Source organism: Schistocerca serialis, chromosome 2 (assembly GCF_023864345.2).
Source record: "Schistocerca serialis cubense isolate TAMUIC-IGC-003099 chromosome 2, iqSchSeri2.2, whole genome shotgun sequence".
Classification (NCBI taxonomy): domain Eukaryota; kingdom Metazoa; phylum Arthropoda; class Insecta; order Orthoptera; family Acrididae; genus Schistocerca; species Schistocerca serialis.
In genome coordinates, this window is record NC_064639.1 from 1,143,198,922 (window position 1) to 1,143,224,660 (window position 25,739).

Consider the following 25,739-nt stretch of genomic DNA (forward strand, 5'->3'; position numbering starts at 1 on the left):
GGCTTCAGCTATGGTGATGTTGGGAGTAGGATTAAGGTTTTTTTAAGAAGGACTGAGAGGCAAGGCTGGAAGTCAGAAAATCCTGGAAGGTTTGGAGAGGGTGATTTTGAGGAAGAGGACGTGGGTCCCGCTGTGACGGAGGACGGAACTGTTCCAGGCAGGGTTCAATTTGGATAGTGTCTTGGGGATTTGGATCATTAGGGGTAGGATTAGGATCATTTTTCTTCGTGGCAAAGTGATACTTCCAGCAGAGAGTACGGGTGTAGGACAGTAAATCTTTGACGAGGGCTGTTTGGTTGAATCTGGGAGTGGGGCTGAAGGTGAGGCCTTTGGGTAGGACAGAGGTTTCGGATTGGGAGAGAGGTTTGGAGGAAAGGTTAACTACTGAATTAGGGTGTTGTGGTGCCAGATTGTGTTGCTTGGAATTTTGAGGTTTTGGGGGGAGTGGAGCTGGAAGTGGGTGACTGAGTAGATGGGAGAGACTGGGTTGGTGTGCAATGAGAGGTGGTTGAGGTTTGCTGGAAAGGTTGTGAAGCGTGAGTGAGTTGCCTTTCCGGAGGTGGGAAACCAGGAGATTGGATAGTTTTTTAGGTGAAGGGTGGCATGCTGTTCTAATTTGCGGTTGGCCTGTAGGAGGGTGCTCTGAATAGCCGGTGTGGATGTGGGAGAGGAAAGATCGAGGACTTTTATTAAGGATAGGAGTTGACGGGTGTGTTCATTGGCTGAGTTGATGTGTAGGTGAAGGATTAGGTGGGTGAGGGCAATGGATTGTTCATGATCTGGACTCACAGTGAAGAACTCCAGAATTTCCTCTCCAACCTCAACTCCTTTGGTTTCATCAGATTCACCTGGTCGTACTCCAAATCCCATGCCACTTTCCTTGATGTTGACCTCCACCTGTCCAATGGCCAGCTTCACACGTCCGCCCACATCAAACCCACCAACAAGCAACAGTACCTCCATTACTACAGCTGCCACCCATTCCACATCAAACGGTCCCTTCCCTACAGCCTAGGTCTTCGTGGCAAACGAATCTGCTCCAGTCCGGAATCCCTGAAGCATTACACCAACAACCTGACAACAGCTTTCGCATCCCGCAACTACCCTCCCGACCTTGTACAGAAGCAAATAACCAGAGCCACTTCCTCATCCTCTCAAACCCAGAACCTCCCACAGAAGAACCACAAAAGTGCCCCACTTGTGACAGGATACTTTTCGGGACTGGATCAGATTCTGAATGTGGCTCTCCAGCAGGGATACGACTTCCTCAAATCCTGCCCTGAAATGAGATCCATCCTTCATGAAATCCTCCCCACTCCACCAAGAGTGTCTTTCCGCTGTCCACCTAACCTTCGTAACCTCTTCGTTCATCCCTATGAAATCCCCAAACCACCTTCCCTACCCTCTGGCTCCTGCCCTTGTAACCGCCCCCGGTGTAAAACCTGTCCCATGCACCCTCCCACCACCACCACCTACTCCAGTCCTGTAACCCGGAAGGTGTACACGATCAAAGGCAGAGCCACGTGTGAAAGCACCCACGTGATCTACCAACTGACCTGCCTACACTGTGATGCATTCTATGTGGGAATGACCAGCGACAAACTGTCCATTCGCATGAATGGACACAGGCAGACAGTGTTTGTTGGTAATGAGGATCACACTGTGGCTAAACATGCCTTGGTGCACGGCCAGCACATCTTGGCACAGTGTTACACCGTCCGGGTTATCTGGATACTTCCCACTAACACCAACCTATCTGAACTCCGGAGATGGGAACTCGCTCTTCAGTATATCCTCTCTTCCCGTTATCCACCAGGCTTCAATCTCCGCTAATTTCAAGTTGCCGCCACTCATACCTCACCTGTCATTCAACAACATCTTTGCCTCTGCACTTCTGCCTCGACTGACATCTCTGCCCAAACTCTTTGTCTTTAAATATGTCTGCTTGTGTCTGCATATGTGTGGATGGATATGTGTGTGTGTGCGAGTGTATTCCCGTCCTTTTTTCCCCCTAAGGTAAGTCTTTCCGCTCCCGGGATTGGAATGACTCCTTACCCTCTCCCTTAAAACCCACATCCTTTCGTCTTTCCCTCTCCTTCCTTCTTTCCTGATGAGGCAACAGTCTGTTGCGAAAGCTTGAATTTTGAGTGTTTGTTTGTGTGTCTGTCGACCTGCTAGCACTTTCATTTGGTAAGTCACATCACCTTTGTTTTTAGATATATTTTTCCTACGTGGAATGTTTCACTCTAATATATATATATTTATGTGTGTGTGTTTGTGTGTGTGTGTGTGTGTGTGTGTGTGTGTGTGTGTGTGGAAGGATATGTGTGTGTGTGCGCGAGTGTATAACCGTCCTTTTTTCCCCCTAAGGTAAGTCTTTCCGCTCCCGGGATTGGAATGACTCCTTACCCTCTCCCTTAAAACCCACTTTCTTTCGTCTTTCCCTCTCCATCCCTCTTTCCTGATGAGGCAACAGTTTGTTGCGAAAGCTTGAATTTTGTGTGTATGTATGTGTCTGTTTGTGTTTCTATCGACCTGCCAGCACTTTCGTATGGTAAGTCACATCATCTTTGTTTTTAATTATATTTTTCCCATGTGGAATGTTTCCCTCGATATTATATATATATATATATATATATATATATATATATATATATATATAACATTCCACACGGGAAAAATATATTTAAAAACAAAGATGATGTGACTTACCAAACGAAAGTGCTGGCAGGTAGATAGACACACAACCATGCCTCCATCCTTGCTACCCTCCCTGTTTACCTTCCCTGTTGCTTCATAACCTGGGTTGTGAGTAACTGAATCCACTTTCCCTTCTTCCCTTTTTTTCCCCCCCTCTCCTCCCAGACGAAGGAACAAAGTTCCGAAAGCTAGGAACGTAAATTTTCTGTTCTGCTTTGTGTATCTATCGGCTGTACTGAGCTGAGGTAAGTACTGGCCAGCCCCTCTATCTCTTTGTTAGTATTTGTTTTACAGATTGTCTCATAGTTCAGTGTATCTGTACCTATCTCAGACTTCAAGCCTCCTCAGAAACTCTCCTTTGTGCTGCACTGGACGTTGAGATGTTTGTATTTTCCCACCTCCGCGTTGCAACTGAATATGAGATACACATTGCTAAAAATTTACAATCTCAGTGCTGAACAAGGTGAACCTATTTTCGACTTAGTTACGAGTTAATATAACATTTTCTGACTAATTATGTTGCAGGTAACAATTACATTTCTAAATTTGTTTATAACAAACCAACTAGTGCCTGAATTTTAGTGTTAACATATATTGGAGATTCAATTAACATGCTTCATTTATATGTTCTATTTAATTTGCTGTAGTAATTTTATAATGATAGGTTTACTGGTACATCCTGACCATGTGCTACATTTCTTTTGATTAGTTACAGTATTAATTTCACATTTATATCATGTTTTTCACATAAGAACAATGTTAATAAGTAAAGCATCATTTTCGAATTATATGTATACTGAAATAGTGGTTATTTTTGTATGTAATTTGGAAACAGGCCACTTTACAATTGGACAATTCGGACTGGTGTTTATCTTTAATGCTCTCCGAGGGGTTTTGATAGGTAGCAATGAGATACAGTAATATTTCAACGTGGACAAAGATGTGTGAATATTCGGAAATTCCTGGATGTGTTTAGTGCTTAGACGCACGTAAAAGAACACACTGTTAACAACTCACTTTCAACCTGTGGCTCTTCTTCGGACGCGCGCACACACACACACACACACACACACACACACACAATTACAAAGAAAAGATTGTCATATCAGATAACAAAATAAAGACAATATGGGATATAGTGAAGGAGGAGACCGGTAGAACCAGACATGAAGAGGGACAAACAGTGTTAAGAGGAAATGATACTTTGGCGACAGATGTGTATAGTGTTGCAGAACTTTTTAACAAACATTTTATTACTGTTACTGAAAAGATAGGGTTTTCAGGTTCCGTAGATGCTGTTATGGAATACATCAGACCAGACATTTCAAGTAACTTCCATAATATGAATTTGACTCTCACTACCCCAGCAGAAATAATGTCCATCACAAAATCTTTAAAATCAAAAACATGTAGTGGGTATGATGAAATATAAACAAAGTTAATTAAAGAATGTGATTATGAGTTAAGTAACATATTAAGCTATCTTTGTAACCAGTCGTTTATCAGTGGAATAGTTGTTGAATGGTTAAAAAATGATAAGTTAAGCCACTGTTTAAGAACGGAGATAGAGAAATAGCATCAAATTTCCGTCCAATTTCACTTTTGCCAGGATTCTCAAAAATTTTAGAAAAAGTAATGTACAATCGACCTTATGACCATCTTATCTCAAATAACATATTGTCTAAGTCACAGTTCGGATTTCTAAAGGGTTCTGACGTTGAGAAGGCTATCTACAATTACAGTGAAAATGTGCTTAATTCATTAGATAAAAAATTGCAGGCAACTGGTTTATATTTTTTGATCTGTCAAAGGCATTTGACTGTGTAAATCACGATATCCTTTTAAGTAAATTAGAATATTATAGTGTAACAGGAAATGTTCCAAAATTGTTCAAATCTTATATCTCTGACAGGAAACAAAGGGTATTATTAGGAAAGAGACATGTATCAAGCTATCAGGCTTCATCCAACTGGGAACTAATTACATGTGGAGTCCCACAAGGTTCCATTTTAGGGCCCTTACTTTTTCTTGTGTATATCAATGACCTTTCATCAGTAACATTACCAGATGCCATGTTCGTTTTGTTTGCTGATGATACAAACATTGCAATAAATAGTAAATCAAGTGTAGTCTTAGAAAGATCAGCTAATAAAATATTTGTGGACATTAATCACTGGTTCCTAGCCAATTCTTTGTCACCAAACTTTGAAGGGGGGGGGGGGGGGGGGGAACTACATGCAGTTTAGAACTTGTAAGGTTGTAAGGAGTGTCCCACGAGTATATGCCTAACATACGATGACAAGCATCTAGAAGAAGTGGACAGTGTTAAATTCTTGGGATTACAGCTTGATAATAAATTCAACTGGGAAAAGCACACCACAAATCTCTATTTTCAATGCAAATTGTGTCAGACATAAGGGATATAAAAAAGATAAAAGCTGGCATACTATGCTTACTTTCATTCCATAATGTCATATGGGATTATTTTTTGGGGTAATTCATCAAGCCAAGCTAAAGTTTCCTGGGTACAAAAACATGCAGTAAGAGTTACATGTGGTGTGAACTCAAGAACATTCTGCAGAAGCCTGTTTAGGGAACTAGGGATACTAACTACTGCTTCCCAATATATTTATTCTTTAATGAAATTTGTCATTAAAAATATATCACTTTTTTAAACCAAAGATTCATGGAATCAATACTAGAAATAAGAATAATCTTCACAAGGATTTAAAGTCACTTACCGTATTTACTCGAATCTAAGCCGCACCTGAAAAATGAGACTCGAAATCAAGGAATAAACAATTTTCCCGAATCTAAGCCACACCTGAAATTTGAGACTCGAAATTCAAGGGGAGAGAAAAATTATAGGCCGCATCTCCAAATCGAAACAAAGTTGGTCCATTGTAATATGAGACACAATTTAGGTCGAATGAATGACGATACAGCTACAGTAGTTTGGTTCGAGTCGTAAGCTTAGTAGTTAAGCTTTACCAGGTAGCCATTGCTATGCGTCAGGCGCTCCGTTCGTATTTATACGGGTACCCTTCCTTTCCCACGTGCTTCATCTGGTTTGAATTGATTGCTTATTTTTCTTTGATCTGATGAGTGCAGTTTTCTTTGTTATAGGTGTTTACGTCACCCTAAACTGAGACTGCATTACTATACTGTGTCATGCATTGTTTGTTGCATTCTGATAGTGCGTGTTTATGGCCTGTCGCCGCTCGCGGCATGGCTTGCTTTTGTGCGCGCTACCACCGCTTACAATTAAAAAAAAGAGAGAGGAATTGTCTCATTAGCGAAACAATGGCAAGAAACTGCTATTTGTTGTTACTTACCCTGCTGCTTTCTTTGATAATGATCAACAAGAACGAAATAATAGACTGCATATGATAGAAGATGTTCTGAACGAGAATTTAGCGAAACTTTTTCTCCGTTTGAAAATCTTTGCAGGCGCCTCTTTAGTACATTACATTCTATCCAGAAATTAGTCATCTTAGATTTAAAAATCTAGTCAATTGCCGTGCTTCATTTCTGACTGTATCACTATTAAGCATAAGAAAAATATGAATATAAACATGACATGATACGTATATTCTTCCGCATTTGCTGTTGTCTCACTCTAGTTTCGTAGTTTATTAGGCAGACAGGATTTAAATGAGATAGCAGCAAACATGAAACAATACATGGTAAAATGTTTATATGCATATTATGCTTATGGTGACAAGAATATTGCATGTGATTCACAATTTATGAAAGTTCCTATTAGTAACCATCTCTTCTCACAGATAGGAAAAAATTCAGAACGTAGAGTTGGCCATATTGACAAACATCCCAAACAGTCTTGCCAATCGGATTTTCGTAGTACATTGAAATGCTGCTACATTCGAAGATGAACAATACGGAATTTGTATTTACTTCGTTGGATAATGTATGAAAATGCAGTGGTCGAAACTCGGGGCGGAAAAAATAGCTCGTCTTCTACTTTTTTTTTTTTTTTTTTTTTTTTTTTTTTTTTAACTGGCGCAGAGGTTTTGATGCCAGTATTTATCTTTGTGCCTACAAAGCATGCCTGCGTAGCGCTATATATATTCGACGGCAGAAGTAAGTTGTGGCGGCACCCACCAACTTTTTTCAGAATTTCCGCTTGCTGTGCACTCGATTCTAAGCCGCAGGTGGTTTTTTGGATTACAAAAACCGGAAAAAATGTGTGGCTTAGATTCGAGTAAATACGGTAGTCTTGTACAAAGGTGTGCATTGTTCAGGAATACACATTTTCAATAATTTGCCAGCAGCCATAAAAAGCTTAACAACCACTGAAATTCAGTTGAAGAGAAGCCTAAAGGATTTATTGGTGGCCAACTCTTTCTACTCCATTGATGAATTTCTCAGTAGAACCAACTGATTTTGTTTTTCAACAATACAAAGCTACATTACTCTTTGCAGCCGGCCATGGAGCTTCCGGGCCGTATTTGATTATTCTTGGCAGGTCGCGCTGAACACTTGCCACCGCCGACGAATTATCTCCCTTCCAGTTTCGCCTGCACAAACAATAAATGGGTGCAGTATCCCATGCTCATCCTTATGCCCTGCTTTAAAATAACACGTGTTCGAAACAGCTGGAACACAAGTGTCTCCAGACATTCGTAAAATTCTGGGGGCACTACTGTGTGTGTGTGTGTGTGTGTGTGTGTGTGTGAGAGTACAATCTAACTTCTACATCATTTCAGTGCAGTAATGTGTTCATTGTAAATAAGCATTATAGTAGTTGTATTACACGTTTATTACCTTATAAATAAATAAACTTTTTTTATTTTAAATTCAGTGCATTAGTATTTGTAAAATGATTCTTTCATATAGTGTTCATTAAAAAATGACGACCATGCCACTTGGGACCTGTGGAATGGTACATTAGCTTATTTGTTTGAGTTGTAAATATTTGTCATGTATTGTTGTTTTTCTGACATGTTATACATCCTGGAGGACCTCCTCACTACGGATCAATTGGAATGAAAGTAAATCTAATCTAATCTAATCTTCTCTCTCTCTCTCTCTCTCTCTCTCTCTCTCTCTCTCTCTCTCTGATGGATAGAGGGGAGTAGGGGGCCAGACAAGAGGCAAGGAGGGGGCAACAGGATAGTGTGAGGCAGGAGAGGGAATGACAGGTGACACTCCAAATGCACAGCAATATAGTAGTAGCTCGTAGGAGTTAGACCATATAAGATATACAGTGAAACACTGTGTTTACACAGTTCAATTGACTTCAAAAAAAGTTACGTAAAATGTGGGAAATAACGTTGTAAGCTGTAAAAGTTACATATAGGATACTCCCTTGCGTTTTCTCACTTTATGTATATGTACATAATAGGGATCAAAGTACGAGGGTTGGAACTTAAATAGGGTTAATATTTATTCACCACTGATACAAAAGTTACATGTTTGCACCTGTTACTGTCCTTCAAAGCAGTCACTGGCATTGTGTAGAACCTGTTACCAGCGATGTGGAAGGTGTAGTATACTGTTAGCAGACCCTTTTCTGTTGATGGTGCAAATGGAGCGGTCCAAAGTATTGGTGATTCTTGTGTACGACTGTGATGGCGTTATCCTAACGCATTACGTTCCTCCACGGCAGACCGTCAGTGCACAGTATTACTGTTCGCTTTTGGAGCATCACCTGCGACCAGCTTTGTGAAAGAAGTGGTGACACTTTCTGCACAACCCACCCATCATTTTGCACGACAGTTTGCAGACGAAGAGACAGCAAGCTGTGGGTGCTCTGTTCGGTCGATGGGACTGGGCAGTACTGTACCATCCACCATACTCCCTGGACTTAAGTCCTTGTGACTTTGATTCTGAAGATGAAGGAACCACTTCGTGGCATTCGCTTCAAAACTGTTCCAGAGATTTGACAGGCAGTAGACCGCTCCATTCGCACCATCAACAGACCAGGCTCTGCTAACGGTATACTACGCCTTCCACATTGCTGGCAGTGGGTTCTACACAGCGCTGGTGACTACTTTGAAGGACTGTAACAGGTGCAAATATGTAACTTATTTGTATCGGTTGTGAATAAATAGTTGCCACTATTTAAGTTACAACCCTCATACTTCTCAGGGGCTTGTTTGTTATTTAATTAAGGTTTGTTTTCTAAGAAAAGCCACTGATGTAATGGGAACTGATGATTGTCTGGGAAGTTGAAACATTTGACTCAATTTCATATGTCGTAATTGATGTTTTTGGCAAGCCTTCAGTTGTCATTTATTATTTAAATAATGAAACACTGCACCAGTTACGTATTTTTTCATGCTTAGCTCGATATGTTTCAAGAATTTTTTCTTGTTGACATGTACAAATATTTATGTAAGTATTTTGTGTGGGGGTTTGCATCTGTGTTTTTCTGCATATTTTTCACTGTATTTGTGTTTTTGAGGTTATCGTGTATTGTGCTTCCTCAGTTATATGGATAAACCCAACACACACACAAACTATCACTTACATTGTTTGTTTGTGTAACATCACAAAAAATACATGCATAAATACTGCACCTGACAATGAGAATAAATTCTCGAAACACGTTTTGCCCAGCATAATAAAATAAGTATTTGGCACTGTGTTTAAATCAAAAACATTTGAGCAAAGCAAAGTTAGTGATGGTTTCAACTAGTGCAACAAGTGGCCAAACAATGAAACGTGTTAAATATGATTTGACTAAGGTGTAACGACGATCACAACAATCCTGAAATTATGCATGCGCAGTAGAGACAGTTTGGAAATGGTTGTGGTTGGTCATGATATCTTAATTTGAACAAACCTTGACCACCCAGAAGCAGTAGTGGGAAATCGGTTTACAAAATCTGGTTTTGGGAGTACCATGTAAATGGGGTGCTAGTTACTCCCATCAGCCACCACACTGAATAGAGCTTGGCAGTGGCAGGAGATACGGCACTAATTGTTCCAACTTCTACATGTTTTTTGTCATCAGTCTTCTGACTGGTTTGATGTGAGCCACCTCAAATTCCTCTCCTGTGCCAACCTCTTCATCCCAGAGTAGCACTTGCAACCCACGTCCTCAATTATTTGCTGGATGTATTCCAATCTCTGTCTTCCTCTAGAGTTTTTGCCTTCTAGTACCATGGAAGTAATTCCCTGATGTCTTCACAGATGTCCTATCATTGTGTCCCTTCTTCTTGCCTGTTTTTTCCACATATTCTTTCCCTCTCTGACTCTGCGCAGAACCTCCTCATTCCGTACCTTAGCAGTCCACCTAATTTTCAACATTGGTCTCTAGCACCACATTTCAATTGCTTCGATTCTCTTCAGTTGTTTTTCTCACAGTCCATGTTTCACTGCCATACAATGCAGTGCTCCAAACATACATTCTCCGAAATTTCTTTCTAAAATGAAGGCCTATTATTGACACTAATAGACATTCTCTTGGACAGGAATGTCTTTTTTACGAGTGCTAGTCCGTTTTGATGTCGTCCTTGCTCCGTCAATACTTCGTTATTTTGCTGCCTAGGTAGTAGAATTCCGTAACTTCATCTATTTCGTAAGCATCAATCCTAATGTTAGATTTCCCACTGTTCACATTTCTATCACTTCTCATTACTTTCGTCTTTATTCAATTTACTCTCAATCCATATTCTGCACACATTAGACTGTTCATTCCATTCTGCAGGTCATGTAATTCTTCTTCACTTTCACTGAGGATAGCAGTGTCACCAACGAATTGTACCATTCATATCCCTTTATCTTGAATTTTATTTCCCTTCCTGGACCTTCCTTTTATTTCCATCATTGCTCCTTCAGTGTACAGATTGAACAGTGGGGACGAAAGACTACATCCCTGTCTTACACCCTTTTTAGTCTGAGCACTCCGTTCTTGGTCATCCACTCTTATTATTCCCTCGTGGCTCTTGTACATATTGTATATTATTCTCTCTCCCTATAGCTTGCCTCTATTTTTCTCAGAATTTCGAACACCTTGTGTCATTTTACATTGTCGAATGCCTTTTCCAGATCGACAAATCCTATGAAGTTGTCTTGATTTTTCTTCAGCCTTGCATCCATTATCGACCAAAAAGGTCAGGATTGCCTCTCTGGTGACTTTACCTTTCAAAAAGCCAAACTGATCATTACCTAACACATCCTCAATTTTCTTTTCCATTCTTCTGTGTATTATTCTTGTCTGTAACTTGGATGCATGAGCTGTTAAGCTGATTGTGCAATAATTCTCGCACTTATCAGCTCTTGCAGTCTTAGAAATTATATGGATGACAGTTTTCCAAAAGTCAGATGATATGTCACCAGACTCATACATTCTACACACTAACTTGAATAGTTGGCTTGCTGCCACTTTCCCCAACGATGTTAGAAATTCTGATGGGTGTTATCTATCTCTTCTATCTTATTTGATCTTAAGGCCTCCAAAGCTCTCGTAAATTCTAATTCTAGTACTGGATACCCCTCTCTTCCAAATCGACCCCTGTTTCTTTTTCTATCAAGTTCGACAAAGCTTCCCCCTCATAGAGGCCTTCAGTGTACTCTTTCCACCTATCTGCTCTCTCCTCTGCATAACAGCAGAATTCCCATCATACTCTTTCATGTTACCACTCTTGCTTTTAATTTCACCGAAGGTTATCGTGATTTTCCTAGAGTCAGTCCCTCCGACAATAATTTCTTTTTTTGATTTCTTCAAGTTTTTCATTCAGCCCTTTCGTCTTAGCCTCTCTGCACTTCCTATTTATTCCATTCCTCAACGACTTGTATTTCTGGATTCCAGAATTTTTCTGAACATTTTTGTGCTTCCTTCTTTCATCGATATACTGAAGCACTTCTTCTATTACCCGTGGTTTCTTTGCAGTTACTTTCTTTGTACCTGTGTTTTTCTTTCCAACTTCTGTTGTTATCGCCCTTTTTAGTGATGTCCATTCATCTTCAACTTTACTGCCTACTGATTTGTTTGCTATTGCTGTATCTTTAGCCTTAGAGAACTTCAATTGTATCTTGTCATTTCTTAGTACTTCCGTATCCCGCTTCTGTGCGTATTGATTCTTTCTGATTAATCTCTTAAACTTCGACCTCCTCTTCATCACTACTACATTGTGATCTGAGTCTATATCTGCTCCTAAGTACGCTTTATAATCCAGCATCTGATTTTGGAATCTCTGTCTGACCATGATGTAATCTAACTGAAATCTTCCCGTATCACCCGGCCTTTTCCAAATATACCTCCTCCTCATGTGATTCTTGAACAGAGTATTTGCTATTATTAGCTGAAATTTATTACAGAACTCAATTGGTCTTTTTTCCTCTCACTCGTTGTCCCAAGTCGATACTCTCCTGTAACCTTTTCTTCTACTCCTTGCCCTACAACTGCACTCCTGCCCCCATGACTATTAGATTTTCATCTCCCTTTATGTACTATATTACCCTTTCAATAGTGTCATATACTTTCTCTATCTCCCCATCTTCAGCGTGGGATGTTGGCGTGTATGCATGAACTATCGTTGTTGGTGTTGCTTTGTTGTCGACTCTGATAAGAACAACTCTATCACTGAACTGTTCACAGTAACACACTCTCAGCCCTACCTACTTATTCATAATGAATCCTACTCCCATTATGCTATTTTCTGCAGTTGTTGATACCACCCTATACTCATATGACCAGAAATCTTTGTCTTCTTTCCATTTTACTTTACTGACCCCTACTACATCTAGATTGAGCCTTTGCATTTCCCTTTTCAAATTTTCTAGCTTCCCTACCACATTGAAGCTTCTGACATTCCACGCTCCGACTTGTAGAACGTTATCCTTTTGTTGGTCATTGAATTTTTTCCTCATGGTCACCTCCCACTTGGCAGTCCCCTCCTGGGCCGGCCACTGTGGCCGAGCGGTTCTAGACACTTTAGTCCGGAACCGCGCTGCTACTGTGGTCACAGGTTTGAATCCTGCCTCGGGCATGGATGTGTGTGATGTCCTTAGGCTAGTTAGGTTTAAGTAATTCTAAGTCTAAGGGACTGATAACCTTAGATGTCAAGTCCCATAGTGCTTAGAGCCATTTGAATCATTTTTAGTCCCCTCCTGGAGATCCGAATGGGGGGCTACTCTGGAATCTTTAGGTAATTGAGAGATCATCGTGACACTTCTTTCACTTACGGGCCACATGTCCTGTGAATACACGTTGTGTGTCAGTAATGGAGTGGTTTCTGTTGCCTTCTGCATCCTCATGTCATTGATCATTGCTGATTCTTCTGCCTTTAGGGGCAGTTTCCCACCCCAAGGACAGAGTGTGCCCTGAACCTCTGTCCGTTTTAATCAAAATTTAACCAGTGGCGGGTTTCAAACCCGGAACTGATGACTTGTTGATTATTAATCAAAGATGCTACCCCCTAGATCATGGGCGCATATTTACCATTCCAAATCTGCAGAGCAGAGTGTCCTGGTGTCTAGAAACTTAACCACATAATGTTTGTAAACACTACTTTTGGCCAGCATCATTCCAGCACCATCTTATGTCAGTTTTTTCTCCACAAACATATTTTTATGAAGCATAAATCATGGGAAAATTATAAGTATGCTGATGCAAAATCGGGTGCAAATTAACATTGCGGACCTAGGAAATTTGACGGTAGCATTAAAAATTGTCGTAAATAATGGGAAAAAGTTAATTCCAGGAGCATAAAAGCAGTGGTGTGTGTGTGTGTGTGTGTGTGTGTGTGTGTTTGTGAGAGAGAGAGAGAGAGAGAGAGAGAGAGAGAGAGGAGGGGATTACGAGAACACAAGGATATGCTGATGAGATAATTCCCAGCTGTGTAGTTCAAAGATGTTGGTGTAGAAGGATGTCGCATCCGCAGTGACCAACAAGGAGTGTGGTGGTAACGGAACAGGAATTATGAAAAATGTGGTGGAAGAAGTGAGCATTGTTGTGGATGTTGGATGGGAGATCACAGGCTTGCCAGAGTCATCCTGATACCAAACCCACCTCTTCTTTCCTAATCCTCCTGTCCACCTCATCCTGACCCACAATTATTTTACTTTTGAAGGCCATATCCACAAACAAATCCATGGGTGCTCACTTGGCATCATCCTGTGTTAATTTGTGGGCCATGTGGAGGAATCTTTAATGTTCAGACACGTTTTCATAATCTGGACTCAGGCCAGTGACAACATTTGTTCTTACTTCCATACCCTCGACACCTACTCCCAAACCCACTTCACTTTATCCTATTCAACTCAGTGAGCACCGTTGTAGATGTCAGTATCCGTCACTCAGATGTTTTCATAAAAATGTCTGTCCATATAAAATACACCAACTACCAAAAGTACCTCCACTTTGGCAGCTGTCACCCATGCCATGTCAAAAAGTCGTGACTTACTGCAGAATTTATTTTCAGAGAGTATTATATCCATCATATCCATAAACATATCTCCTGTGCCATCTCCTCCTCTCACACCAGTCAACTTATTATCCAGCCACTGACTAGCACTCTTCTGACCATCCAGTACCACCCTTGCCTTGAAAAGTTCAACCATATCCTTCACTAGGGCTTTGGCTACATCTCAGCATGCCCTAATCTGAGGGATATCTTACCAAAAATACTTCCTACATCACCTAAATTAATGTTCCGCCAGTCATCAATTCTGCAGAATGTCCTTATGCATCCCTGTTTCAACCCTGCATCCAATTTGTCACTCCCTTCTGGATGACCTGTGCGCAAGACGTGCCCCATACACCCACCCACCGCCTCCTACCTCAATCATTCCCTACCCAATAAAAGGCAGGGCGACATTTAAAGCAGCCATGTTATACTTCTGCTTAACTGCATTTACTGTGCAGAATTGTGTGTGTGCATTGTAGGTGACTAACTGTCAACTCGCATCAGTGGCCACCGTCAAGCTGGCCAACTGAGACCTTAACTATCCAGGTACTGAACATGCTGCGTGCCACAACATGAATGAGTTTACAGCTGCTTCACTATATATACCTTTTAGATAGTCTTGCAGCATGAGTTTCTCTAAACTGCGTGGGTGGCAATTCTCTCTGCAGCGTATCCCACATTCTCACAGTGCCCCTTACCTGAACCACTGCTAATCTGTTGCCCCCTGGCTCACTTTAACTGCTTCCTTTTATCTTGTGTCATTGTCTGCACCACTTCTTTTATCTTGTGTCATTGTCTGCACCTCTTCTTTTATCTTGTGTCATTGTCTGCACCTCTTCTTACAGTTTCTTTAACCCCCTCCTTACAACCTCATCAACCCAATTCACACCTTCCCCATCCAGATTATTTACTGCCCTCACCAACCACTGTTTCTCCCTTCCCCAAGCGGTCTTGTGTGTGTGTGTGTGTGTGTGTGTGTGTGTGTGTGTGTTAGTTGACTCCAAGATGGTTCAAATGGCTCTCAGCACTATGGGACTTAACATCTAAGTTCATCAGTCCCCTAGACTTGGAACTACTTAAACCTAACTAAACTTAGGACATCACCCACATCCATGCCTGAGGCGGGATTCGAACCTGTGACTGTAGCAGCAGCGCAGTTACGGACTGAAGTGCCTAGAACTGCTCGGCCACAGCGGCCGGCTGTAACTCCAAGAAATGTCTTTGAAAACCAAGTGATTATTTCTTTACTAAGTGCTTGTTTGCTGCTCTTTGTCTAGACGTCTCTTGTGAACCTCTTAATGCCCAATACCCATGTATATTGAGCAAGCAGTAAAGGCAACAAAAGAAAAATTCAGAGTTGGTATTAAAATCCATGGAGAAGAAATAAAAACTTTGAGGTTCGCCGATGACATTGTAATTCTGTCAGAGACAGCAAAGGACTTGGAAGAGCAGTTGAATGGAATGGACAGTGCCTTGAAAGGAGGATATAAGATGAACATCAACAAAAGGAAAACAAGGATAATGGAATGTAGTCGAATTAAGTCGGGTGATGCTGAGGGAATTAGATTAGGAAATGAGACACTTAAAGTAGTAAAGGAGTTTTGCTATTTGGGGAGCAAAATAACTGAAGATGGTCGAAGTAGAGAGGATATAAAATGTTGACTGGCAATGGCAAGGAAAGCGTTTCTGAAGATGAGAAATTTGTTAACATCGAGTATAGATTTAAGTGTCAGGAAGTCGTTTCTGAAAGTACTTGTATGGAGTGTAGCCATGTATGGAGGTGAAACATGGACGATAAACAGTTTGGACAAGAAAAGAATAGAAGCTTTCGAAATGTGGTGCTACAGAAGAATGCTGAAGATTATATGGGTAGATCACATAACTAATGAGGAGGTATTGAATAGAATTGGGGAGAAGAGGAGTTTGTGGCACAACTTGACTAGAAGAAGGGATCAGTTGGTAGGACACATTCTGAGGCATCAAGGGATCACCAATTTAGTATTGGAGGGCAGCGTGGAGGGTAAAAATTGTAGAGGGAGACCAAGAGATGAATACACTAAGCAGATTCAGAAGGATGTAGGGTGCAGTAAGTACTGGGAGATGAAGAAGCTTGCACAGGATAGAGTAGCATGGAGATCTGCATCAAACCTGTCTCGCGACTGAAGACCAGAACAACCACCACCCATCCTGATTACCAAGAAAAATAATAATGAATTCCTGATTGATTATTGCACATTTTTTATTATTATTGTTGTTGTTGTTATTGTTGCACAGTTGATGTCAACAACAGTGCAACTGTTTCATCAATGAATAATCTGATTTAGTCAATTTTGGAATACAGCTTGGGTGGTGATTCTTATTTTTCCAGTAGTCTTGACCTTGGATTATTGCAGCTGATGTGACTTGATGTTGTAGATAGCATATATCTTTTCTAGTAGTCTCTTACAGTTGGGGGTTGTTGTTTCTTGTTTGTCCCTCTTACTTTCCCCATGACATTGCCTGTTTCCAACTGGTATTTGTTTCTTACACGTCCTGAAATAAGCATTTTGTTGAAACACGTTGCCAGTACCATTTAGTGCAAGGAAATAGAATTTCTAATTTTATAAACTCGTACTTAGTAGTTCTGTTACATCTTCAATATGCTTCCTATTTTTTTTAATGGGCCTTCTGATTAACATCATTAGGCTCATTCTGCTGTATTGACACTTGACTGTGCAATTATCTAGTTTGAGCACTTCTCATTGGAGGAATTTTCATATTTGATGCCTTGCTCTAAGGATGGGTAAGGCACTGACATATGAATTTTAATAATTAAATTAAAAGCTCATATTGTTTTCTATATTTCAACCCATTGTGTCATGTCCCAGATTTCTCAGCGTTATGAATTGCATTTATATGGCATCAATGACCTAGGGGAACACCCAAAAGCACAACATTTCTCTGAACTATGCAGGTGGGAATTCTCTATAACCTAAACCTTGTACATTGTGGAATGGCACTGTAAACATTGTTGTCGTTGAAGTGCTTTAATTTCTGTGACCCTCTGTGTACTTAACATATTTTGCGTTTTTGTTCTTTACTTTTATCTTCACACTCACAATGATACACAGATTACACAGCATTTAATATAGCCTCATCAGACATCCAATTACACGGAGACATTACATTCAGTAATTTCATGTGACCCAACTATGGTGTCCAGTGTGTTATTCCTAGGAGTCCATATTCAGTTTTTTGTATCCCTCCCTAACAGCCACATCTTATATTGAATACATGTTTGCTCTGTACACTGTCACTACATCCAGTTTTTTAAGAACTTACCAAACATCTTATTTTAGGTAACTGCTTTAGGATGTTAGTAATGTATTGTTCTTTCTTCCAGCAGATCGAGCCCTTGACAGATGGACAAGATCCAGGTGTGAGCAAGCTAGCAAAGGTAATTTGTTAAAATAGTACAAGTCCTTTTTCTCTCTTTCTGTTCCCTGTTGTCTTGTATTTAAGCATTTTTAGAATTGTTCTGGCAGCATTGCAATATTCCTATTGTTTAAACTTGATGGTGCCAGTTCGAGTGGGTACTTGGAACGATTCTTCAAGTATGTTGGTCACAAGTTAAGACACACAATATTTTCCTTTTATTGCTCAAGATGAGATGGTCAACAGGGAGCCTCTAAGAACAACAGCAGTTCAATATGGATTTAGATAACAGAAAAGAAGACAGAAGTTGAGTTGTGATATGAAACTTCCTGGCAGATTAAAACTGTGTGCCGGACCGAGACTCGAACTCGGGATCTTTGTGCCGGTCCGGCACACAGTTTTAATCTGCCAGGAAGTTTCATATCAGCGTACACTCCGCTGCAGAGTGAAAATTTTATTCTGTAGTTGTGATATGACTGCATGTGACTGCTTTATGTAAGGTAACTGGATACACAACTTGGAACAACCAGGTAAATATATAACTGAGAAATTGTTTCCAGATGTCCGTGTTCTGATGTTCACATCATGTCTGTGGAACTTGATACTAATAGCAAGGGAAGAGAGAGCAGAGTCACAAATGATGGTTTTAAGTAAGGTTCAGGCCACTACATAGCGCCATTAAAAGCACCAAGGGCTTTGAAAATTGTGAAGTTTGTGGATGGTGTAGGAAATTAATACTCAGATAGAATCAGAACACTTTTACACTTGATAAAAATTGAAAGAGTATCATTACAGCATGGAAGTGCTGTTACAAATGTGAATGAAAAGGTTACGCGTTGAACCACAGTTTTGAGGGTGGGAAGGGTGGCAGTTTTGGTGTTTTTTGTGTTCGAGCTAGGAACCTTGGTAAAAAGTTTTTGGTTTAGCCCGGACCAGTGGCCACTTGTATAACTATTCGAACATCTGTATTTAGCTGTGTTACTGTATATTATGTAAGTTTTCAAGATGAACTGGAGCTGGCCCCCTGGCAAATTGTGCAAATGAGTTAATTCCTGTTGCAAAAGATTTCAGTTGCACTGAAATTAATGCTCAGCTAATGGCATAATTTGTACATGCACAGTTTGGATTTTACATGCAAAAACAGTCACCCTTAAATAACTCCAGACTGTGGTTCAAATTTGAAGTATGGTGTATCTAAGGTTAGTGTTAACATTTAAAAAAATCTTGCGTCATTTGGATTGTTCGTGCAAAAAGAGCAAGTATTTCTGGGAGGCTTTTAGAGGACCGCTTCTATGCTTTTAACTCTTACCAATGAGTTCAGAGTTTGCATGAAAGTAGATAAGTGAGTAAAGTCTAAACAATTTTTTTTTATCCATTAATCTTTATCTGTTGTTGAGACATGAAGATTTAATGTTGAGCTAAAAGTAGCACATAGAACTTGTTCTTGTGTGAACTGAATGCACGGAAATAGTTTAATGACTCAGATAAATAAAAAATGAATTCTTAAACTAAAATTGAAAACTTGCTTTAAAAAATTTAGCTTCATTTGAATTTTACATGAAAAAATACATTTTTGTCATTTTTTTTCATGTTCCATTTCTGTGTTTCAAGCTTGTATTAATCGGTTCAAATTTTATAAGATGATTGACAACTTCATGTAATTAAGGGTCGTCATAGCTTGATTCAGTCCTGTGATGTAAGCAGCATTGTTCAAAAGACAATAAGAAACCCTGATCAGTTGTTGTCCAAGTCAACAAATATTTGCATCAGTTGCCATGCTATGGCAGTCTAATGTCAAAATTATTATAGAGTAAAAGGAACTAGAATGAAATACACCCCTCTCGAAGCACAAAAAAGGCAAATATATTCTGGGCAAAGCTAGAGATGTAAAAGAAGGGAATTATCTTTCCAACTCACCTGCCATCTTCAAAGATACTTCGGTTGGAACTTAAATAGTGGCAACACTGCTGTGGAGACACTATGCAATGGAATCTACTCTTGTTTCTAATAGCACACATCGTTGACATACCTACCTTACCTCCGAGCAAATGGACTCACCCGTCCCATGTCACCAGCATGCACACAGTCAAGGGAATTTCACAGTCACTTGTCAGCGGGCGGTCTAATGTAACAGTGTCATTGTTTTTTAAACAGGAACAAAGGAGTTGGATCAAGATTGAATGTGCCAGTCGTACAGTACGACAGTGTCATCAAGGTCTTCAAGAGGTGTGCAGGGAATTGGCATTGCCATACAGAACGGCGGCACGTTGGGTAAAAGCCTTCAACAAAGGTCGGCAAACTGTGGCAGACATGCATCGGGCAGGTCGTCCTAGCGTCTCTGAAGAAGTAGTGCATGCTGTCGCCGCATACTATTTGTGGACTCGCCCACGAAACCGGATTAGCGCATATGCCTGGGCATGCGAAAAATTGCATCACGATGGGTTCCGCATGGCTTGATGGAAATGCAGAAATGGATGCATTATGATGCTGCTCAGATGCACTTGGAGTGCTATGAGCGCGAAGGAGAAGCTTTCTTATGCCATATCGTAACACTGAATGAGAGATGGGCCACATCGTACGAGCCAAAACTGAAATGCCAATCCAACGAATGGCGTCAGTATGGGTCACTGCGAAAGTCGAAAGTGTGTCAGAGCCCCAGTATGGTGAAAGTTGTGGTGATTATTGTGTATGACGGTGATGGTGTTATCCTAATGCATTACGGTCCTCCATGGCGGACCGTCAGTGCTTGGCATTACTGTTAGTTTTTGGAGCATCACCTGTGACCAGCTTTGCAAAAGAAGCAGCCACATTTTCTGCACAACCCACCCATCATTTTGCACAACAATGCGTGGACGCATACACCGCAAGCTGTGGCTGCTCTGTTTGGTCGATGGGACTGGGAAGTACTGTACTATCCACCATACTCTCTGGACTTAAGTCCTTGTGACTTTGATTTGATTCCGAAGATGAAGAACCACTTCGTGGCATTCGCTTCAGAACTGCTCCAGAGATTAGACAGGCAGTAGACCGCTCCATTCGCACTATCAATAGGCCAGGCTCAGCTAACCGTATACTACGCCTTCCACATCACTGGCAACGGGTTCTACACAAAGCTGGGGACTAGTTTGGTGGACTGTAACAGATGCAGACATGTAACACTTTTGTATCGGTTGTGAATAAATAGTTGCCACTATTTAAGTTCCAACCCTCGTATTTAAATCAAAAATATCTTGACTTATTCGCACTTTCTTAAGAGTTAATCGTACTTCACCAGTGCAGTGAGCTCTCTTAGCTGCAAGGTGTTGACACATCTGCATCTTGCAATTTATAATTCAAAGTCCTCTGATCCTGTGGTAAACAGTACATAGCATCATGTGGCTGAAGAGCACACGTGTAACAGCTAAGGAGGCCTTTCTGGGTGGGGCATAAAATTTCTGATGGTGGATTGAAAGTGCAAATATCTAAAAAAGTTTTGATTTAAATGTCGTTGAAGCTGCCAGGTAAGTTGTTGAGAAGCTAGTTCCCTTCTTTTACATCCCTAGTCACCTCTTTTTGTGCTAGGATTGGAGCATTTATCATTCTGGTTGAAAATATTGTTGAATAATTAGTGTAAAGTTCCTTTCATTAAGTAGTAGGTTATTAGCTGTGGCAGTTTCACAAAAGACAGTTCACAACTTTGCTAATAGATTAGTTTAAAAAAAGTGCAAGTACTGGAAAGCTAGTGTAATGCCGTTTCCTGTGATGTGTTTCTGTACTTCCCACATCGTAATGATTGGTAATGTGACTGATAATAATACCGTAAAAGAAAAGCTCTTGTCTGTAATGCACTTGGATCAGTAATGAGATGTCAGTAGAATGCAAGATACCCTAGTTGTTTTAAGAAGTGAAATAAAAACAGAACCTTTAAACAAAGTTACCATTAATGGTGAGAGATGTGATTTTGACTAAGATACAGGAATGGAACAGTATGGTTGGATTCCATAAGGTCATTGAAGCTAAGCTGACTTGTGGAATGTAATTTGTATCATTCTGACACTATGCTCACAGTAAACAAGAGCATCCTGAAAAGTAATGCCTCTGAATTTTGTATGTGAAAACTCTTCAGGCTTCTTAAATAAAACAAACGTTATTCACATTCTACATCTTTATTATTCAGGCCAGTATATTTACAGCCATCTGCTGTTAGAGGGCTTTGAATTGAAGCATATAACATGGTAGTGTGTAAAGTAACTATGTTTCGAATTTGAAGAGTTTGTCCATACCTGGAGCACCTTCTCCTTCAGTGTGACAATGCCAGACCACAAATTGCTGTAACTTCTAAAACAATACGATGCGATAGGTTCACAGTCATCGATCACTCTCGATACAATCCCCACTTGGCCTCATCCAATTTACACCTGTTTCCAAAATCTTCTAGGACTTCACTTTGATAGTGATGAAGCGGTACAAGCAGGGATGAGGTTGAGGCCCTATCAGCAAAGTCAAAACATTCTACAGTGACATTATCAACAAACTGGTCTCTCGTTGGGAGAAATGTGTTCATCGCCAGGGTGACTATGTTGAGAAATAAATATGTAGACATGAAGAATAAAGATTTAGAATGTTAATAATGTTAGTTTTATTTTAAAAAAAAGCTTGAAGAGTTTTCACATAAAAATTTGAAGGCACTTCTTTTTAGAAAACCTTTGCAGATAAATACTGTCTGAATGTGTGAGAGTCAATTTGATATTCCCAGAATGGATGCAAGTCAATAACGCAGCAGTGAAATTATTCAGTGACTTTGAAAATCAGTTATTTTCACAGGCTCATTGTTGTTTTCATTTCTTCTTTATCCAGCACCAGGCTGGGAGATATTTATGGCACTTCTCCACTGCCCCCCCCCCCCCCCCGCCCCCGTCTTTTCAGCATTCTTCTTATGCAACTGTTTTGTTCCAGTCCAGATTCCTTCTTATTAAACTGATTTTTATTGAGCAGGGTGCATATGCCCTGGGACAACCAGAAAATCCAGGAAAAACCGGGGAATTTTTTTGTCCAGGAGAAAACCAGGAACTTTTGGAATTCCGGGAATTTTTCAGTGTTTTAGTTTTCTTTAAATTTTTGTAATTTTTTAAATATTAGGTTCGTTTGAGCAGTAGCCAGCGGACTCATGCGCATGCGCAGTTGAGTTGTGTAGGAGCAGTACCTTTTCCTGCCTCTGGCTACTTGAAATGTGGCTGTTAGCTGTATCAGCAGTAGCAACAAGATGCCAGATGCTACCCAGAAATGTTTTTTTGGCATGCCCAAGCTGTCAGATTCGCAAATTCGCAGAGCAGTCTGAATTATAGGGGGGAGGGGGTAATCTCTGTGTGATCCACATTTTATTATGTTTAGCGATTTTACTGTTTCCTCTTCATTTACATCTCTCTCACCAAATAAAAATAAAAAGGTTTTCTGTGACTGGGAGGTATCAAGTGAATTAAAATACATTCACATAATTAAAGAAGGCTAAAATATGTTATTAGTTTGTTTCTTGAATTTATTTTATTTCCATGTTTTTGGCAATTGAGCAGTAATCGCCTTGCAGAGCAATGAAGTCATTCTTGTTGATTTGCTAAAAAAAGAATTGGCTTTTATTAATCTTCTCTGCAGAGACAATCAGTTTATTTGAAACGAAGTGCTTCATTCAGCACTATTGGCTATTTTCAACTTTTTGCTGAATTTCAAGTGCACATTATCATCTTTTGGCACATATGGCATTATGCCATAATAAAGAACCAACCATGAGATAATACAGTACTGGTACTCCAAGAACATTTGCATTCCGAAAACCAAATGAAAAACACAATATCAGGTTGGGGCTTATTTCTTTGTTAATATGGACTTACGAATGTGTACTTTAAGCCGAGTTATGCATTTTAATTTTACAGTTCTGATACTTAACACGGTAAAGGTGTATTTTCACCTGGGAAAAAGTGTATTTTTAAGCAGAAAAAAATGCTTGTCCATGTATACACCCTGTTGAGTCAATCCATCTTGCTCTAGGTCTCCCTCTTGCTCTCAGACTTGGCCTCCATCATTTGTTTCAGTGATTTTCCATCTTCCATTCCCTATACGTGTCCAAACCATCTTAAACTATTCTTCTCAGTTCTCTCATTCAGCTTTTCTACTCCAATTTTGTTCCTGACATATTCATTTACCACTCAGTCTCTTTTGTTTCCCCTAAATGCTGGCTTAGGGCCTTTGAAAAGAAACAGCATGAGGACGCATATGACTGTTTCCATTGTTCGTTGGCACATTGGAAACGACACTCTCATGATAAACCTTAAAGTGGTGCCATCATTTCCCTATAAGATTCTGATGTTACCTAGCGGCGGCTAAAAAAATTGTGTGGGGCTGTGGCCACATGGACTTAGAAATCAAAATTTTCTGTTAGGCTAACTTTAAGCATAACATGCAATAGGGAGTGCAGCTCTGATTCAGGGTGCAACTGTCATATCAGCTGATAAATAAGAGGACTGGCATTGGCAAGTAATAATGTACATTGCTGCATGTCACCTTCGATTGGGTGGTTGATGAAGTGTTGCTCCATCCAAGCCATATAGCAGGCCTTCTGTTTAAACACTGGAAATCATGATGTCAGTCGGATGCACATGGTTGTGTCAACCCACTCCTGTTGTCCTTATGTGGTGAGCGCTCTCAGTTGTTCTAGCAGCAGTTTGTTGCATTTGTTGTAGTAGTATGAGCACTGGATGTGTCAGATCCATCAGATTGTTGGCTGTGGCCATATTGGAGAAATCATAGAAGTCTGTAATGGCTACCTGGAACAACATGCTGGGAATGAAAATTTGTTCTTTTAAACCTCGTCTCCAACTGATACTGCCTTTTCTTTCCTTCACATGACACTTTCACCAGATATACCATTCAACAGTTTTATTTGCAACATGAAATAACTGCACACATTTGGTATTAACTTAATAACTAACTTCTGAAGAACAAGGAAATCAAAGAAACTTTCTTGACTGAGTGATTCCTCAAATAAATTAAGTTCCAAAAAGTAACAGTCAAATGTTGAAAATCCTTTTGACGTCTGTATGAATGAAGTTTGTAATACTGGTGTTAAGTCTAAAACTTTTCAAGTGTGGGACATACAGCAAAACTGTGCCTTGGAGCTGCTGCAGGTCAGGACACTGGTGCCACCCTCTGTTTACCTGCTAGTATGCTGGCCAGTTCGAATTCCTGCCTCATGTGGACTGGAATAACACTGGGTGGCTAGCTGTTGGTGCTCATTGTACTGGTCACCACGGCAATATCTGTTTCTGGGCAAAATGGTAGGGGAAATCCTGGACTGGGAAGGCCTCATTTAGATCCTTAGCATTTGGAGAGGGACTGCTCATCACTAGAGATTGTGATGATCACAGGTCGCTAGGCTGCATGGTAAGGACTTCTTGTTGTGGAGTGGGTGGCAGGTGTTGGAGTAGAATGTATTATCGGTAGTTTGTAGATATGGTATGGATGTAGGTTCTGATGTAGCAATCATTGAAGTGGAGTTCTCTGTCTGTGAAAGAACGTGGCTCATTGGGATGAGGAGGACCCAGTGAAGTGGATGAGAGAGAAGTTGTTGAGGTTCTGGAGGGATGTGGGTTGGGTGTCTTCACCCTCAATCATATTCATGAAAAGTCATCAATGACTCTGAATCCAGTTTGGGATTATGGCTGGTTACGGTGGATTCATCTATATGGCCCATGAATACATTGATGCAGAATGGAGCCATGCAGGTACCCATTGCTGCACTATGTATTTGTTTGTATGTGACACCTTCAAAGGAGAAGTATTTAAGGGCAAGGATATAGTTGGTCACTGTGATAAAGAGGCAGTTGTAGATTTGGAGTCAGCGGCACTGGGTAAGGTAGTGTTCAGTAGGAACAAGGCCTTTGTGTACCAGCAACTTTAGTCTATTGCCTTTATCCTACGAAAGCGCTGGCAGGTTGATAGACACACAAACATACACACAAAATTCAAGCTTTCGCAACCAACATTTGCTTCATCAGGAAAGAGGGAAGTAGAGGGAAAGACGAAAGGATGTGGGTTTTAAGGGAGAATTCCAATCCCGGGAGCGGAAAGACTTACCTTAGGGGGAAAAAAGGGCAGGTATACACTCGCGCGCGCGCACGCACGCACGCACGCACACACACACACACACACACACACACACACACACACACACACACACACACATCCATCCGCACACACACAGACACAAGCAGACAT

General features: G+C 40.5%; 1 protein-coding gene across 4 annotated transcripts in view; it reads left to right on the forward strand.

Annotated features, from left to right (window-relative positions):
- LOC126458605 (E3 ubiquitin-protein ligase RBBP6) overlaps window positions 1–25,739 on the forward strand; it is a 387,537-nt gene that overhangs the window by 92,214 nt on the left and 269,584 nt on the right. For 3 of the 4 annotated variants that reach the window (XM_050095761.1, XM_050095763.1, XM_050095764.1), the window contains exon 5: window positions 17,461–17,514. In XM_050095761.1, coding sequence (XP_049951718.1) covers window positions 17,461–17,514 — 54 coding nt within the window. The remainder of the gene's footprint in view (window positions 1–17,460; window positions 17,515–25,739) is intronic. The other variant, XM_050095762.1, reaches the window with a different exon arrangement.